The sequence below is a fragment of the Salmo salar genome, chromosome 15 (genome assembly GCF_965601325.2).
Source record: "Salmo salar chromosome 15, fSalSal1, whole genome shotgun sequence".
Classification (NCBI taxonomy): Eukaryota; Metazoa; Chordata; class Actinopteri; order Salmoniformes; family Salmonidae; genus Salmo; species Salmo salar.
This window is the reverse complement of record NC_138305.1, coordinates 78,721,786-78,736,556: the sequence shown is the minus strand read 5'-3', so window position 1 is coordinate 78,736,556 and position 14,771 is coordinate 78,721,786. Positions and strand designations below refer to the sequence as shown.

Here is a 14,771-nt window from a genome sequence, read left to right as displayed (position 1 = left end):
AAAGATACCAGAGTCCTTCCTAACTGAGTTGCCAGAGAGGAAGGAAACTGCTCAGGGATTTCACCATGTGGCCAATGTTGACTTTAAAACAGTTGCAGAGTTGAATGGCTGTGATAGGAGAAAACTGAGGATGGATCAACAACATTGTAGTTACTCCACAATACTAACCTAAATGACAGAGAGAAAACAAGGAAGCCTGTACAGAATAAAAATATTCCAAAACATGCATCCTGTTTGCAACAAGGCACTAAAGTAATACAGCAAACAAATGTGGCAAAGCAATTTCCTTTTTTTCCCAAATACAAAGTGTTATGTTTGGGGCAAATCCAATACGTTACTGAATACCACTCTTCATATTTTCAAGCATAGTGGTGGCTGCATCATGGTATGGGTATGCATGTAATCGTTGGGGAGTTTTTCAGGATAAAAAAATAACCGTAATGGAGCTAAGCAAAGGGAATATCCTAAAGGAAACCTTGTTCAATCTGCTTTCCATCACACACTGGGAGATTAATTCAACTTTCAGTAGGACAATAACCTAAAATGCAAAGCCAAATATACACTGCAGATGCTTACCCAGAAGACGGTGAATGATCCTGAGTGGCCGAGTTACAGTTTTGACTTAAATCTGCTTGAAAATCTATGGCAAGACTTGGAAATGGCTGTCTTGCAATGATCAACAACCATTTTGAAAGAGCTTGAAGAAATGTGAAAATAATAATGGGCAAATATTGTACAAACCAGGTGTGCAAAGCTCTTACCCAGAAGTACTCGTGGTTGTAATTGCTGTCGAAGGTGATTCCTACATGTATTGACTCAGGGATGTGAATACTTGTGGAAATGAGAGATTTTAGTTTTTAATTTTCATTAAATTTGCTAAAATGTCTAAAAACATGTTTTCACTTTGTCTTTATGGGGTATTGTGTGTAGATGGGTGAGAAAAATTAGCAATTTAAGTAACAACAAAATGTGGAATAAGTAAAGGGGTATGAATACTGTCGGAAGATACCGTAGCTATAAATAATTTGTACACTGCAAATTGATCAAAATAATCCACATAAAATCAATGGGCGCCTATTGGGGAACCCTAATATACATTTACATTTACGTCATTTAGCAGACGCTCTTATCCAGAGCGACTTACAAATTGGTGCATTCACCTTATGATAACCAGTGGAACAACCACTTTACAATAGTACATCTATATCCTTTTTTTTGGGGGGGGGGGGGGGGGGTTAGATGGATTACTATATCCTATCCCAGGTATTCCTTAAAGAGGTGGGGTTTCAGGTGTCTACGGAAGGTGGTGATTGACTCCGCTGTCCTGGCGTCGTGAGGGAGCTTGTTCCACCATTGGGGTGCCAGGGCAGCGAACAGTTTTGACTGGGCTGTGCGGGAACTGTGCTTCCGCAGAGGTAGGGGGGCCAGCAGGCCAGAGGTGGATGAACGCAGTGCCCTTGTTTGGGTGTAGGGCCTGATCAGAGCCTGAAGGTACGGAGGTGCCGTTCCCCTCACAGCTCCGTAGGCAAGCACCATGGTCTTGTAGCAGATGCGAGCTTCAACTGGAAGCAAGTGGAGTGTGCAGAGGAGCGGGGTGACGTGAGAGAACTTGGGAAGGTTGAACACCAGACGGGCTGCGGCGTTCTGGATGAGTTGTAGGGGTTTAATGGCACAGGCAGGGAGCCCCGCCAACAGGGAGTTGCAGTAATCCAGACGGGAGATGACAAGTGCCTGGATTAGGACCTGCGCCGCTTCCTGTGTAAGGCAGGGTCGTACTCTGCGAATGTTGTATAGCATGAACCTACAGGATCGGGTCACCGCCTTGATGTTAGCGGAGAACGACAGTGTGTTGTCCAGGGTCACGCTGAGGCTCTTAGCACTCTGGGAGGAGGACACAATGGAGTTGTCCACCGTGATGGCGAGATCATGGTCCTTCCCCGGGAGGAAGAGCAGCTCCGTCTTTCGAGGTTCAGCTTGAGGTGGTGATCCGTCATCCACACTGATATGTCTGACAGACATGCAGAGATGCGATTCGCCACCTGGTTATCAGAAGGGGGAAAGGAGAATATTAATTGTGTGTCGTCTGCGTAGCAATGATAGGAGAGACCATGTGAGGATATGACAGAGCCAAGTGACTTGGTGTATAGCGAGAATAGGAGAGGGCCTAGAACTGAGCCCTGGGGGACACCAGTGGTGAGAGCACGTGGTGTGGAGACGGATTCTCGCCACGCCACCTGGTAGGAGCGACCTGTCAGGTAGGACGCAATCCAAGAGTGAGCCGCGCCGGAGATACCCAACTCGGAGAGGGTGGAGAGGAGGATCTGATGGTTCACAGAATCAAAGGCAGCAGATAGGTCTAGAAGGATGAGAGCAGAGGAGAGAGAGTTAGCTTTAGCAGTGCGGAGAGCCTCCGTGACACAGAGAAGAGCAGTCTCAGTTGAATGACCAGCCTTGAAACCTGACTGATTTGGATCGAGAAGGTCATTCTGAGAGAGATGGCAGGAGAGCTGGCCAAGGACGGCACGTTCAAGAGTTTTGGAGAGAAAAGAAAGAAGGGATACTGGTCTGTAGTTGTTGACATCGGAGGGATCGAGTGTAGGTTTTTTGAGAAGGGGTGCAATTCTCGCTCTCTTGAAGACGGAAGGGACGTAGCCAGCGGTCAAGGATGAGTTGATGAGCGAGGTGAGGTAAGGGAGAAGGTCTCCGGAAATGGTCTGGAGAAGAGAGGAGGGGTTAGGGTCAAGCGGGCAGGTTGTTGGGCGGCCGGCCATCACAAGACGCAAGATTTAATCTGGAGAGAGAGGGGAGAAAGAGGTCAAAGCATAGGGTAGGGCAATGTGAGCAGGACCAGCGGTGTCGTTTGACTTAACAAACGAGGATTGGATGTTGTCGACCTTCTTTTCAAAATGGTTGACAAAGTCATCCGCAGAGAGGGAGGGGGGGGGGGGGGGATTCAGAAGGGAGGAGAAGGTGGCAAAGAGCTTCCTAGGGTTAGAGGCAGATGCTTGGAAGTTAGAGTGGTAGAAAGTGGCTTTAGCAGCAGAAACAGAGGAGGAAAATGTAGAGAGGAGGGAGTGAAAAGATGCCAGGTCCGCTGAGAGGCTAGTTTTCCTCCATTTCCGCTCGGCTGCCCGGAGCCCTGTTCTGTGAGCTCGCAATGAGTCGTCAAGCCACGGAGCAGGAGGGGAGGACCGAGCCGGTCGGTAGGATAGGGGACATAGAGAGTCAAAGGATGCAGAAAGGGAGGAGAGGAGGGTTGAGGAGGCAGAATCAGGAGATTGGTTGGAGAAGGATTGAGCAGAGGGAAGAGATGATAGGATGGAAGAGGAGAGAGTAGCAGGAGAGAGAGAGCGAAGGTTGCGACGGCGCAATACCATCTGAGTAGGGGCAGAGTGAGTAGTGTTGGAGGAGAGCGAGAGGGAAAAGGATACAAGGTAGTGATCGGAGACTTGGAGGGGAGTTGCAGTGAGATTAGTAGAAGAATAGCGTCTAGTGAAGATGAGGTCAAGCGTATTGCCTGCCTTGTGAGTAGGGGGGGACGGTGAGAGGGTGAGGTCAAAAGAGGAGAGGAGTGGAAAGAAGGAGGCAGAGAGAAATTAGTCAAAGGTAGACGTAGGGAGGTTAAAGTCACCCAGAACTGTGAGGGGTGAGCCATCCTCAGGAAAGGAACTTGTCAAGCTCATTGATGAACTCTCCAAGAGAGCCTGGAGGGCGATAAATGGTAAGGATGTTAAGCTTGAATAGGCTAGTGATTGTGACAGCATGGAATTCAAATGAGGAGATAGACAGATGGGTCAGGGGAGAAAGAGAGAATGTCCACTTGGGAGAGATGAGGATTCCAGTGCCACCACCCCGCTGACCAGATGCTCTCGGGGTGTGCGAGAACACGTGGTCGGACGAGGAGAGAGCAGTAGGAGTAGCAGTGTTTTCTGTGGTAATCCATGTTTCCGTCAGCGCCAAGAAGTCGAGGGACTGGAGGGTAGCATAGGCTGAGATGAACTCTGCCTTGTTGGCCGCAGACCGGCAGTTCCAGAGGCTGCCGGAGACCTGGAACTCCACGTGGGTCGTGCGCACTGGGACCACCAGGTTAGAGTGGCAGCGGCCACGCGATGTGAAGCGTTTGTATGGCCTGTGCAGAGAGGTGAGAACAGGGATAGACCGACACATAGTTGATAGGCTACAGGAGAGGCTTCGCTAATACAAAGGAGATTGGCATGAAAATTAACTAAACAACTGGGGAAGCGAGAGAGCAGGGCCTCCCTCACTAACAATTCACTGAAACACTAAAACGCTAAAATAACTTTTCTAGCTACCACTAGAAATTAAAATGTATGTAAACTACAGTGGTTCAATGTTTCCAGGAATAGGCTCAAACTTAGTTTATTCCGCTAGATAACTTGGTACAGTATTCTTCCGTGAAAACCCACCTAGTGCACCGTGTCCTATGACGCCGTAGCTAACTAGCATGCTAGCATCCTATAACACACGGTTAGCCCCAATACTTGGTAACAACAAGCTACCAATGGATCATTCGTGTCCGTGTCTAGTTCATAACGCAGAAGTAATTATGTCTCTCTTTTTATTTGTGGGACTACTGTACTTGGAAACATATTTTCAAAATATATTTTTTTAGCTGAGTTCCTGGTGATTTTAGTCTTTTATTATATATATTTTTTATACAATCCTAAAAACTTTGGGGGGACAAAAAAAATCACTTGTGGGTCAGTTTTGGCCACCTGTTGCTGACCCCTGCCCTATGGTATCCTAGTCAGAGATTAAAGCGCAGGCAGGGAAGCCTCCACAGATAACATGGCTGCAGAGATGGGGACCTTGTATATAAGGAATCCCTCCACCATATGATAGGTTCCAGCAGGTATCCACCTCCTGGCTGCACTACCTTAAAGGCCCAGTACACTCAATAACTAAATGTCCTGTGTTTTATATATATTTCCACATTGAGGTTTGGAATAATACTGTGAAGAAAAAAAAAAATATGATAATGACCTTTTAGTGTAAGAGCTGTCTCAAAAGACAGCCTAAAATTTCAGCCTGTTTTGGTTCGATGGAGTTTTGGCCTGCCAGGCAGTAAATGTGTTAATAGACCAATAAGAAAGAGTTCAAAGCCTCTCTACCAAGAGCTAGTTTTCTGTTTTCCCCTCCCCACTCAGACCACTCCCAGACAGTCCCAGCAAAATTCTTACTTGATAAATTGCTCTTTGTTAAGAAACTATTTTTTACCATTTGAATTTAAAACAATCACAGTAAGCTACTTAATTGTTACTCGTGAATTTTTTTTTATATTGAGCTAAAAACGACTGCATTGGACCTTTTTAAGCTCTGGGAGCTTCATGTTCACTGTAGCTATAATTCCTGCTTGAGCTTTAATTAATCGATTATTGTAAGCCTGATGCACAATCAAGGTTACAGTAAGACCAGAGGGGTGGGGGTGGCAATGACAGGATGGGAAGCGATAGAGTTCAGAAAAAGACTACCTGATTAGCACCATGTCCAGGGTTAAAGGTGCAGTCCCAATTAATTGTCCATGTGCTCAGATTATTGCAATAAAACCTCCAGATCCATAACAATGTGATCCCCCTCAGAATGACACGGTGAATTATACATCCTATAGTCGCTAGTGTTAGCTCCACTCCCTGTTCCATATTTGGGCATGGAAGCTGAAAGTGAAAGTTGCTACAGAATCCATTTTGAGATGACAGACCTACAGAATTCACCCTAAACTGGAGAGGGAAAAGAAGTAAAGTAAGTACCAAAGTTGAGAGGGAGAGTGACTACCTGATGCAGTCTAAGGAATTAACAGTGTTATAAAGAATGGTGTAACGGATTACTAGTGTTTGAAAGCGACATCACTTCTTAGCACTGAAGGACAACACGTTTTCAAAGAGGAAGTGAATCATGGTGATCTGTGAAATGGATGTTAAAATGGAGGATGTGTGCTAATACATGACTAGTGTTGAATCGAGTGATGGTTATCCTATTGTGTTTAATCCAGCGATGTATGCACCACTAATGTGTTTGATCCTGGTTGTGTGGCAGTAGGTGGGATGTAGGCTACAGTTGTAGGCTGTGGTTCTGCCTGAAAGAGTGTCACGCTATCATAGCCCTTTTATTATATATTGGGTTTTTAGAGAGAGCCTGATGCCATTATTTGTGTTCACAGGTCTGCTGATCTGGGACACCCCTGAGGGAGCACTGTCTTTAAAATGAGTCTCTCTGGGGGGAGAGAGGAGGGTGCTACTGCCTTTAAAATGTCACCCTATGTTAAGGATGACATAGACCACAAAGTTGAAAGGTGGGAGTAGAGTGCGTGTGTGTGTGTGTGTGTGTCTGAGTCTGAGCTCAGCAGTGATATTATTTAATCATTAGGGAGAATAAGGGCTTGATTCAATTCAGCAATGTTCCAGCATTCACATAGACTCTATTCACAGTAAACGCTGCATATGTCGGCTCAATCAAATATTACCTTTGCACTTCAATCGTTCTATACCGCAGAATTTCTGCAATACGGATTGAATCAGGCCCTAAATGAGACTGAAGGCCTGTTCTGTTGTGTTGAAGCCCAATCCAACAGGAGAGACCAGTCTCACCTGTACCCAGCTGTGTGTCCATGAAGAGTAACCAGTCTATGATGGCTCCAATCACATTCGGAGAGAAAAATTCTGCTTCTAAACAGAGGTAAGAACTCTGCATTATGTCATTAGAGAACTGTCTGTACACAGTGCTGTGTGTATGGTATGTAGGCTGTTTCCTTGTAGACTGTTGGTAATGGAAATGACTTTGTGTGTGTATAGAGGCAGTGCTATGTTCAGTAAAAGAGGACATCAGCACCTGGTCAAATAAATAGTGGAGTGGTAACGCGCGTGCAAGCAGTTGCTCCCGACGCCACTTCGGTACACTGCAGCATCCACCGAGAGGCTCTTGCTGCAAAGGGAATGCCTGACAGCTTGAAAGACGTTTTGGACACTACAGTGAAAATGGTTAACTTTGTTAAAGCAAGGCCCCTGAACTCTCGTGTATTTTCTGCACTATGCATTGATATGGGCAGCGACCATGTAACACTTTTACAACATACAGAAGTGCGCTGGTTATCAAGGGGCAAAGTATTGACATGTTTTTTTGAATTGAGAGACGAGCTTAAAGTTTTCTTTACTGACCATAATTTTCACTTGTCTGACCGCTTGCATGATGATGACTTTCTCACACAACTGGCCTATCTGGGTGATGTTTTTTCTCACCTGAATGATCTGAATCTAGGATTACAGGGACTCTCCGCAACTATATTCAATGTTTTTTTTTTTTTTTTTAATTTATTTCACCTTTATTTAACCAGGTAGGCAAGTTGAGAACAGGTTCTCATTTACAATTGCGACCTGGCCAAGATAAAGCAAAGCAGTTCGACAACATACAAAAACACAGAGTTACACATGGAGTAAAACAACATACAATCAATGGTACAGTAGAAAAAAATAAGACTATATACAATGTGAGCAAATGATGTGAGATAAGGGAGGTAAAGGCAAAAAAAGGCCATGGTGGCAAAGTAAATAAAGTATAGCAAGTAAAACACCGGAATGGTAGATTTGTTATTTGAAGAAAGTTCAAAGTTAAAATATAAATAATATGGTGCAAAGGAGCAAAATAAATAAAATAAATAAATACAGTAGGGGAAGAGGTAGTAGTTTGGGCTAAATTATAGATGGGCTATGTACAGGTGCAGTGATCTGGGAGCTGCTCTGATAGCTGGTGCTTAAAGCTAGTGAGGGAGGTAAGTGTTTCCAGTTTCAGAGATTTTTGTAGTTCGTTCCAGTCATTGGCAGCAGAGAACTGGAAGGAGAGACGACCAAAGGAGGAGTTGGCTTTAGGGGTGACCAGAGAGATATACCTGCTGGAGCGCGTGCTACAGGTGGGTGCTGCTATGGTGACCAGTGAGCGGAGATAAGGGGGGGCTTTACCTAGCAGGGTCTTGTAGATGACCTGGAGCCAATGTGTTTGGCGACGATTATGAAGCGAATGCCAGCCAACGAGAGCGTACAGGTCGCAGTGGTGGGTAGTATATGGGGCTTTGGTGACAAAACGGATGGCACTGTGATAGACTGCATCCAGCTTGTTGAGTAGGGTATTGGAGGCTATTTTGTAAATGACATCGCCGAAGTCGAGGATTGGTAGGATGGTCAGTTTTACGAGGGTATGTTTGGCAGCATGAGTGAAGGATGCTTTGTTGCGAAATAGGAAGCCAATTCTAGATTTAACTTTGGATTGGAGATGATTGATGTGAGTCTGGAAGGAGAGTTTACAGTCTAACCAGACACCTAGGTATTTGTAGTTGTCCACAAATTCTAAATCAGAACCATCCAGAGAAGTGATGCTGGACAGGCGGGCAGGTGCAGGCAGCGATCGGTTGAAGAGCATGCATTTAGTTTTACTTGTATTTAGGAGTAGTTGGAGACCACGGAAGGAGAGTTGTATGGCATTGAAGCTCGTCTGGAGGGTTGTTAACACCGTGTCCAAAGAAGGGCCAGAAGTATACAGAATGGTGTCGTCTGCGTAGAGGTGGATCAGAGATTCACCAGCAGCAAGAGCGACATCATTGATGTATACAGAGAAAAGAGTTGGCCCAAGAATTGAACCCTGTGGTACCCCCATAGAGACTGCCAGAGGTCCGGACAGCAGGCCCTCCGATTTGACACACTGAACTCTATCAGAGAAGTAGTTGGTGAACCAGGCGACGCAATCGTTTGAGAAACCAAGGCTACTGAGTCTGCCGATGAGGATGTGGTGATTAACAGAGTCAAAAGCTTTGGCCAGGTCAATGAATACGGCAGCACAGTATTGTTTCTTATCGATGGCGGTTACGATGTCGTTTAGGACCTTGAGCGTGGCTGAGGTGCACCCATGACCAGCTCTGAAACCAGATTGCATAGCGGAGAGTGTGCGGTGGGATTCGAAATGGTCGGTAATCTGTTTGTTGACTTGGCTTTCGAAGACCTTAGAAAGGCAGGGTAGGATGGATATAGGTCTGTAGCAATTTGGGTCAAGAGTGTCACCTCCTTTGAAGAGGGGGATGACAGCAGCTGCTTTCCAATCTATGGGAATCTCAGACGACACGAGAGGTTGAACAGGCTAGTAATAGGGGTTGCAATAATTTCGGCAGATAATTTTAGAAAGAAAGGGTCCAGATTGTCAAGCCCAGCTGATTTGTAGGGGTCCAGATTTTGCAGCTCTTTCAGAACATTAGCTGAATGGATTTGGGAGAAGGAGAAATGGGGGAGGCTTGGGCGAGTAGCTGTGGGGGGTGCAGTGCTGTTGAATGCAGTAGGGGTAGTTAGGTGGAAAGCATGGCCAGCCGTAGAAAAATGCTTATTGAAATTCTCAATTATAGTGGGCTTATCGGTGGTGACAGAGTTTCCTATCCTCAGTGCAGTGGGCAGTTGGGAGGAGGTGTTCTTATTCTCCATGGACTTTACAATGTCCCAGAACCTTTTAGAGTTTGAGTTGCAGGAAGCAAATTTCTGTTTGAAAAAGCTAGCCTTGGCGTTTCTAACTGCCTGTGTGTATTGGTTTCTAACTTCCCTGAAAAGTTGCATATCGCGGGGGCAGTTCGATGCTAATGCAGAACGCCACAGGATATTTTTGTGTTGGTTAAGGGCAGTCAGGTCTGGGGAGAACCAAGGGCTATATCTGTTCCTGGTTCTAAATTTCTTGAAAGGGGCATGCTTATTTAAGATGGTGAGGAAGGCATTTAAAAAAAATAACCAGGCATCCTCTACTGACGGGATGAGGTCAATATCCTTCAAGGATACCAGGGCCAGGTCGATTAGAAAGGCTTGCTCGTTGAAATGTTTCAGGGAGCGTTTGACAGTGATGAGTGGAGGTCGTTTGACCGCTGACCCATTACGGGTGCAGGCAATGAGGCAGTGATCGCTGAGATCTTGGTTGAAAACAGCAGAGGTGTATTTAGAGGGCACGTTGGTTAGGATGATATCTATGAGGGTGCCAGTGTTTGCGGCTTTGGGGTTGTACCTGGTGGGTTCATTAATAATTTGTGTGAGATTGAGGGCATCAAGCTTGGATTGTAGGATGGCTGGGGTGTTAAGCATGTCCCAGTTTAGGTCACCTAGTAGCACGAGCTCTGAAGATAGATGGGGGGCAATCAGTTCACATATGCTGTCCAGAGCACAGCTAGGGGTCGAGGGGGGTCTATAGCAGGCGGCAACGGTGAAAGACTTGTTTTTGGAGAGGTGGATTTTTAAAAGTATAAGTTCAAATTGTTTGGACCTGGATAGCAGGACAGAACTCTGCAGGCTATCTCTGCAGTAGATTGCAACACCGCCCCCTTTGGTCGTTCTATCTTGTCTGAAAACGTTGTAGTAGGGATGAAGATTTTTTGGTGGACTTCCTAAGCCAAGATTCAGACACAGCTAGGACATCCGGGTTGGCAGAGTGTGCTAAAGCAGTGAATAAAGCAAACTTAGGGAGGAGGCTTCTAATGTTAACATGCATGAAACCAAGGCTATTACGGTTACAGAAGTCATCAAAAGAGAGCGCCTGGGGAGTAGGAGTGGAGCCAGGCACTGCAGGGCCTGGATTCACCTCTACATCCCCAGAGGAGCAGAGAAGAATGAGTATGAGGGTACGGCTAAAAGCTATAAGAATTGGTCGTCTGTGACGTCCAGAATAGAGAGAAAAAGGAGCAGGTTTCTGGGGGCGATAAAATAGCTTCAAGGTATAATGTACAGACAAAGGTATGGTGGGATGTGAATACAGAGGAGGTAAACCTAGGCATTTAGTGATGATGAGAGAGATATTGTCTCTAGAAACATCATTGAAACCAGAAGATGTCATAGCATGTGTGGGTGGAGGAACTGAGAGGTTGGATAAGGTATAATGAGCAGGGCTAGAGGCTCTACAGTGAAATAAGCCAATAAACACTAAACAGAGCAGCAATGGACATGGCATATTGACATTAAGGAGAGGCATGCTTAGCCGAGTGATCAAAGGGTCCAGTGAGATTCAGACAGCTAGCCGGGCCATAGGTAGCAAGCTGGTGGAAGATGGAGGGAGGTCTGTTTTTAGCCACCTCGTGCGTTTCCGTCTGTGGGTTAGTGGGGTTCCGTGTGGAAGGGGGGACCAGTCCAAGTTGGCAAAATAGTTAGTTATAGTGGCCCAAGAAAAGTGTCCGATAGACCTATTCAGATCGCAGCCGATAAGACAGCTAACGATTAGCGGGCCGCAGATGGGCGATCAGGTTACGTCGCGACGGAGTGGCCAGTTGGATAACTCCCTCGGGCAGATAACGTCGGTGGTCCATTCGTGAAGGCCCGATGGGGCTCCGCATCGGCAGTAAAACGGGTCAGGATAGGTGATTGTAGCCCAGGAGACACTTCAGCTGGCTAGCTCAGGAATAGCCCAGGAGTGGCTGACGGAACTCTTCAGCTGGCTAGCTCCGGAATAATGTGTGTTAATTCCGGGACCGACGTTGCCAATAGTCACTCAGGTAGCAGCTAGTTAGCTGCAAGATCCAGGTGTAAATGTCCAGAGCCTGCGGTAGAAATCCGGGGAAAGGAGAGAGAATAGGTCCGGTATGCTCTGGTCTGAGTCGCGCTGTACAAAAACTGGCGATAGCTTTTCGAGCTAATGGATAGCTGAGGACAGCTAACCGTGGCTAGCTGAACTCCAACGTTAGCCAGTGAAAATGGCTAACCTCTGGCTAGCTTCTGTTGTGGATTTCAGATTTGAGGTAAATAATACTTTATTTTTTAGATTGGTGAGGCGGGTTGCAGGAGAGTGCTTTGAGGTTGAGTTTTTATAAGAAAAAATGTAAAAAGATATGCGAAGAAAAATATGTAAAATATATATATATATACACGGGACACGACAAGAGGAGGGTAAAGGACGTCTGAACTGCTACGCCATCTTGGATGACCAATGTGCAGGACAACACATAGGTCTATCCATCATTGTATGATTTTTTGTGTGCAAATGAACTCAAGCTTACGGACAATGTCAAATGTGATATAGCGAAGCACCAGAGTGAGTTGGGTGCGTAATTACGCAGGTACTTTCCCGAAACGGATGACACAAACAACTGGATTCATTATCCCTTTCATGCCCTGCCTCCAGTCCACTTACCAATATCTGAACAAGAGAGCCGAAATTGCAACAAGCGGTTCTGTGAAAATGGAATTTAATTTGAAGCCACTGCCAGATTTCTGGATTGGGCTGTGCTCAGAGTATCCTGCGTTGGCAAATCGCGCTGTTAAGACACTGATGCCCTTTGCAACCACGTACCTATGTGAGAGTGAATTCTCGGCCCTCACTAGCATGAAAACTAAATACAGGCACAGACTGTGTGTGGAAAATGATTTAAGACTGAGACTCTCTCCAATACAACCCAACATTGCAGAGTTATGTGCATCCTTTCAAGCACACACTTCTCATTAACCTGTGGTGAGTTATTCACCATTTTTGATGAACAAATAAGGTTTTATATGTAACATGGCTAAATAAAGAGCAAAATGATTGATTATTATTATATTATTACTTGTGCCCTGGTCCTATAAGAGCTCTTTGTCACTTCCCACGAGCCGGGTTGTGACAAAAACTAACTCGTGCTTATGTTTAATAAATATATCGTATAGTGTGTGTGTGTGTGGCAGGCTTACAATGATGGCAAAAAACAACATTTGAGAGTGCGCTGACCCTGGTGCTAGAGGGGGTATGCAGCTGGAGGTTGAATGTTTGAAGGGGTACAGGACTATAACAAGTTTGGGAACTACTGACCTAGAGGCATCTATTGACATATTGTATATTACAGTATGTCAATAGATGCCTCTATGTAAATGAAGGACCTGCACAGATATTATCCTTAGTTCACATGCAGGCTGTCTATCTCCAAACGTGTGCAACACTAATTCAAATATGTTTTACAATCTGTATTTTCTGTCTTTCAGATGAGCTTGCTGTGAAGTGCCAACGTAAACTAAAATCTAATCTGAAGAATAAGTTTCAGTGTGTGTTTGTGGGCATAGCTAAACAAGGAAACCCAACACTTCTCAATAAGATCTACACTGAGCTCTACATCACAGAAGGTGGAAGTGGAGAGGTCAATAATGAACATGAAGTGAGACAGATAGAGGCCGCATTCAGGAGACCAGCAACACAAGAGATATCAATCAAATGCAATGACATCTTCAAACCCTTACCTGGACAAGACAAACCTATCAGAACAGTGCTGACAAAGGGAATCGCTGGCATTGGAAAAACAGTCTCTGTGCAGAAGTTCATTATGGACTGGGCTGAAGGAAAAGCAAATCAGGATGTCCAATTCATATTTCCATTTTCTTCTCGGGAGCTTTATTTAATGAAATACAAGAAACACAGTTTGCTAGAACTTCTTCATCACTTTTTTGTGGAAACCAAAGAATCAGGAATCTCAAACTATGAAAGCTACAAAATTCTGTTTGTCTTTGATGGACTGGATGAGTTCCAACTTCCCCTGGACTTCCAGAACAATGAAAGCTGGTGTGACATCACAGAGTCAACCTCAGTGGATGTGCTGCTGACAAACCTCATCAAGGGGAATCTGCTTCCCTCTGCTCTCCTCTGGATAACCTCTCGACCTGCAGCAGCCAATCAGATCCCTCCTGAGTGTGTTGACCAGGTGACAGAGGTACGAGGGTTCAATGACCCACAGAAGGAAGAGTTCTTCAGGAAGAGAATCAGTGATGAGAATATGGCCAGTAGAATCATTTCACATATAAAATCATCAAGGAGCCTCTACATCATGTGCCACATACCAGTCTTCTGTTGGATTTCTGGTACAGTTCTTGAGCACATGTTGAAAACAGGAAAGAGAGGGGAGATGCCAAAGACTTTGACTGAGATGTACACACTCTTGCTGGTAGTCCTGATGATTGAGAAATGTCATAGGAACGATGAGACACAGCCACACTGGAATGAAGAGAGCATTCTGTCATTGGGAAAGCTGGCATTTCAACAGCTGGAAAAAGGAAATCTGATTTTCTATGAGGAACACCTGCGAGAGTGTGGCGTTGACGTCAGCGAGGAGTCTGTGTACTCTGGAGTGTGCACACAGATCTTTAAAGAAGAGAGTGGGCTGTACCAGCAGAAGGTGTACTGCTTTGTGCATCTGAGCATTCAGGAGTTTCTGGCTGCTGTATACGTGTTTCTCACATTCAATAACAGTGGTGTGAATCTTATGGTTCAACCCGAATCAACCTCTGAAGTACTTATGCCATTCAAAAACAATCCTACATTTTGCCTCAATGTAAGTGCAGTGGAGATGGCTTTACAGAGTGAGAATGGACACCTGGACCTGTTCCTCCGTTTTCTTCTCGGCCTCACACTGGAGTCCAATCATACTCTCCTACGAGGCCTACTGACACAGACGAAAATCAGCTCACAAACCAATGCTGAAACAGTCAAGTACATCAAGTGGAAGATTAGGGAGAATCTCTCTCCAGGAAGGTGTATCAATCTGTTCCACTGTTTGAATGAACTCAATGACCATTCTCTAGTGGAGGAGATCCAAAGCTACCTGAGCTCAGGCAGTGTCTCCAGAGAAGAACTGTCTCCTGAACAGTGGTCCGCTCTGGTCTTTGTGTTGCTTACATCAGAAAAGGAGCTGGATGTGTTTGACTTGAGAAAATACTCCAGGTCAGATGAAGGTCTTTTGAGGCTGTTGCCAGTGGTCAAAGCCTCCAGAACAGCTCAGTAAGTACAGTACATAGGTA

General features: G+C 45.5%; 1 protein-coding gene across 2 annotated transcripts in view; it reads left to right on the top strand.

Annotated features, from left to right (window-relative positions):
• The first annotated feature begins 5,652 nt into the window (after positions 1-5,652).
• LOC106572290 (NLR family CARD domain-containing protein 3) overlaps positions 5,653-14,771 on the top strand; it is a 32,211-nt gene continuing 23,092 nt past the window's right edge. The window contains exons 1-4 of one of the 2 annotated variants that reach the window (XR_014380668.1): positions 5,653-5,760; positions 6,179-6,310; positions 6,577-6,693; positions 12,969-14,751. Coding sequence is in view for 1 of the 2 variants with exons in the window: in XM_045696100.2 (XP_045552056.2) it covers positions 13,304-14,751 (1,448 nt within the window). In the remaining variant the exon portion in view is untranslated. The remainder of the gene's footprint in view (positions 5,761-6,178; positions 6,311-6,576; positions 6,694-12,968; positions 14,752-14,771) is intronic. The other variant, XM_045696100.2, reaches the window with a different exon arrangement.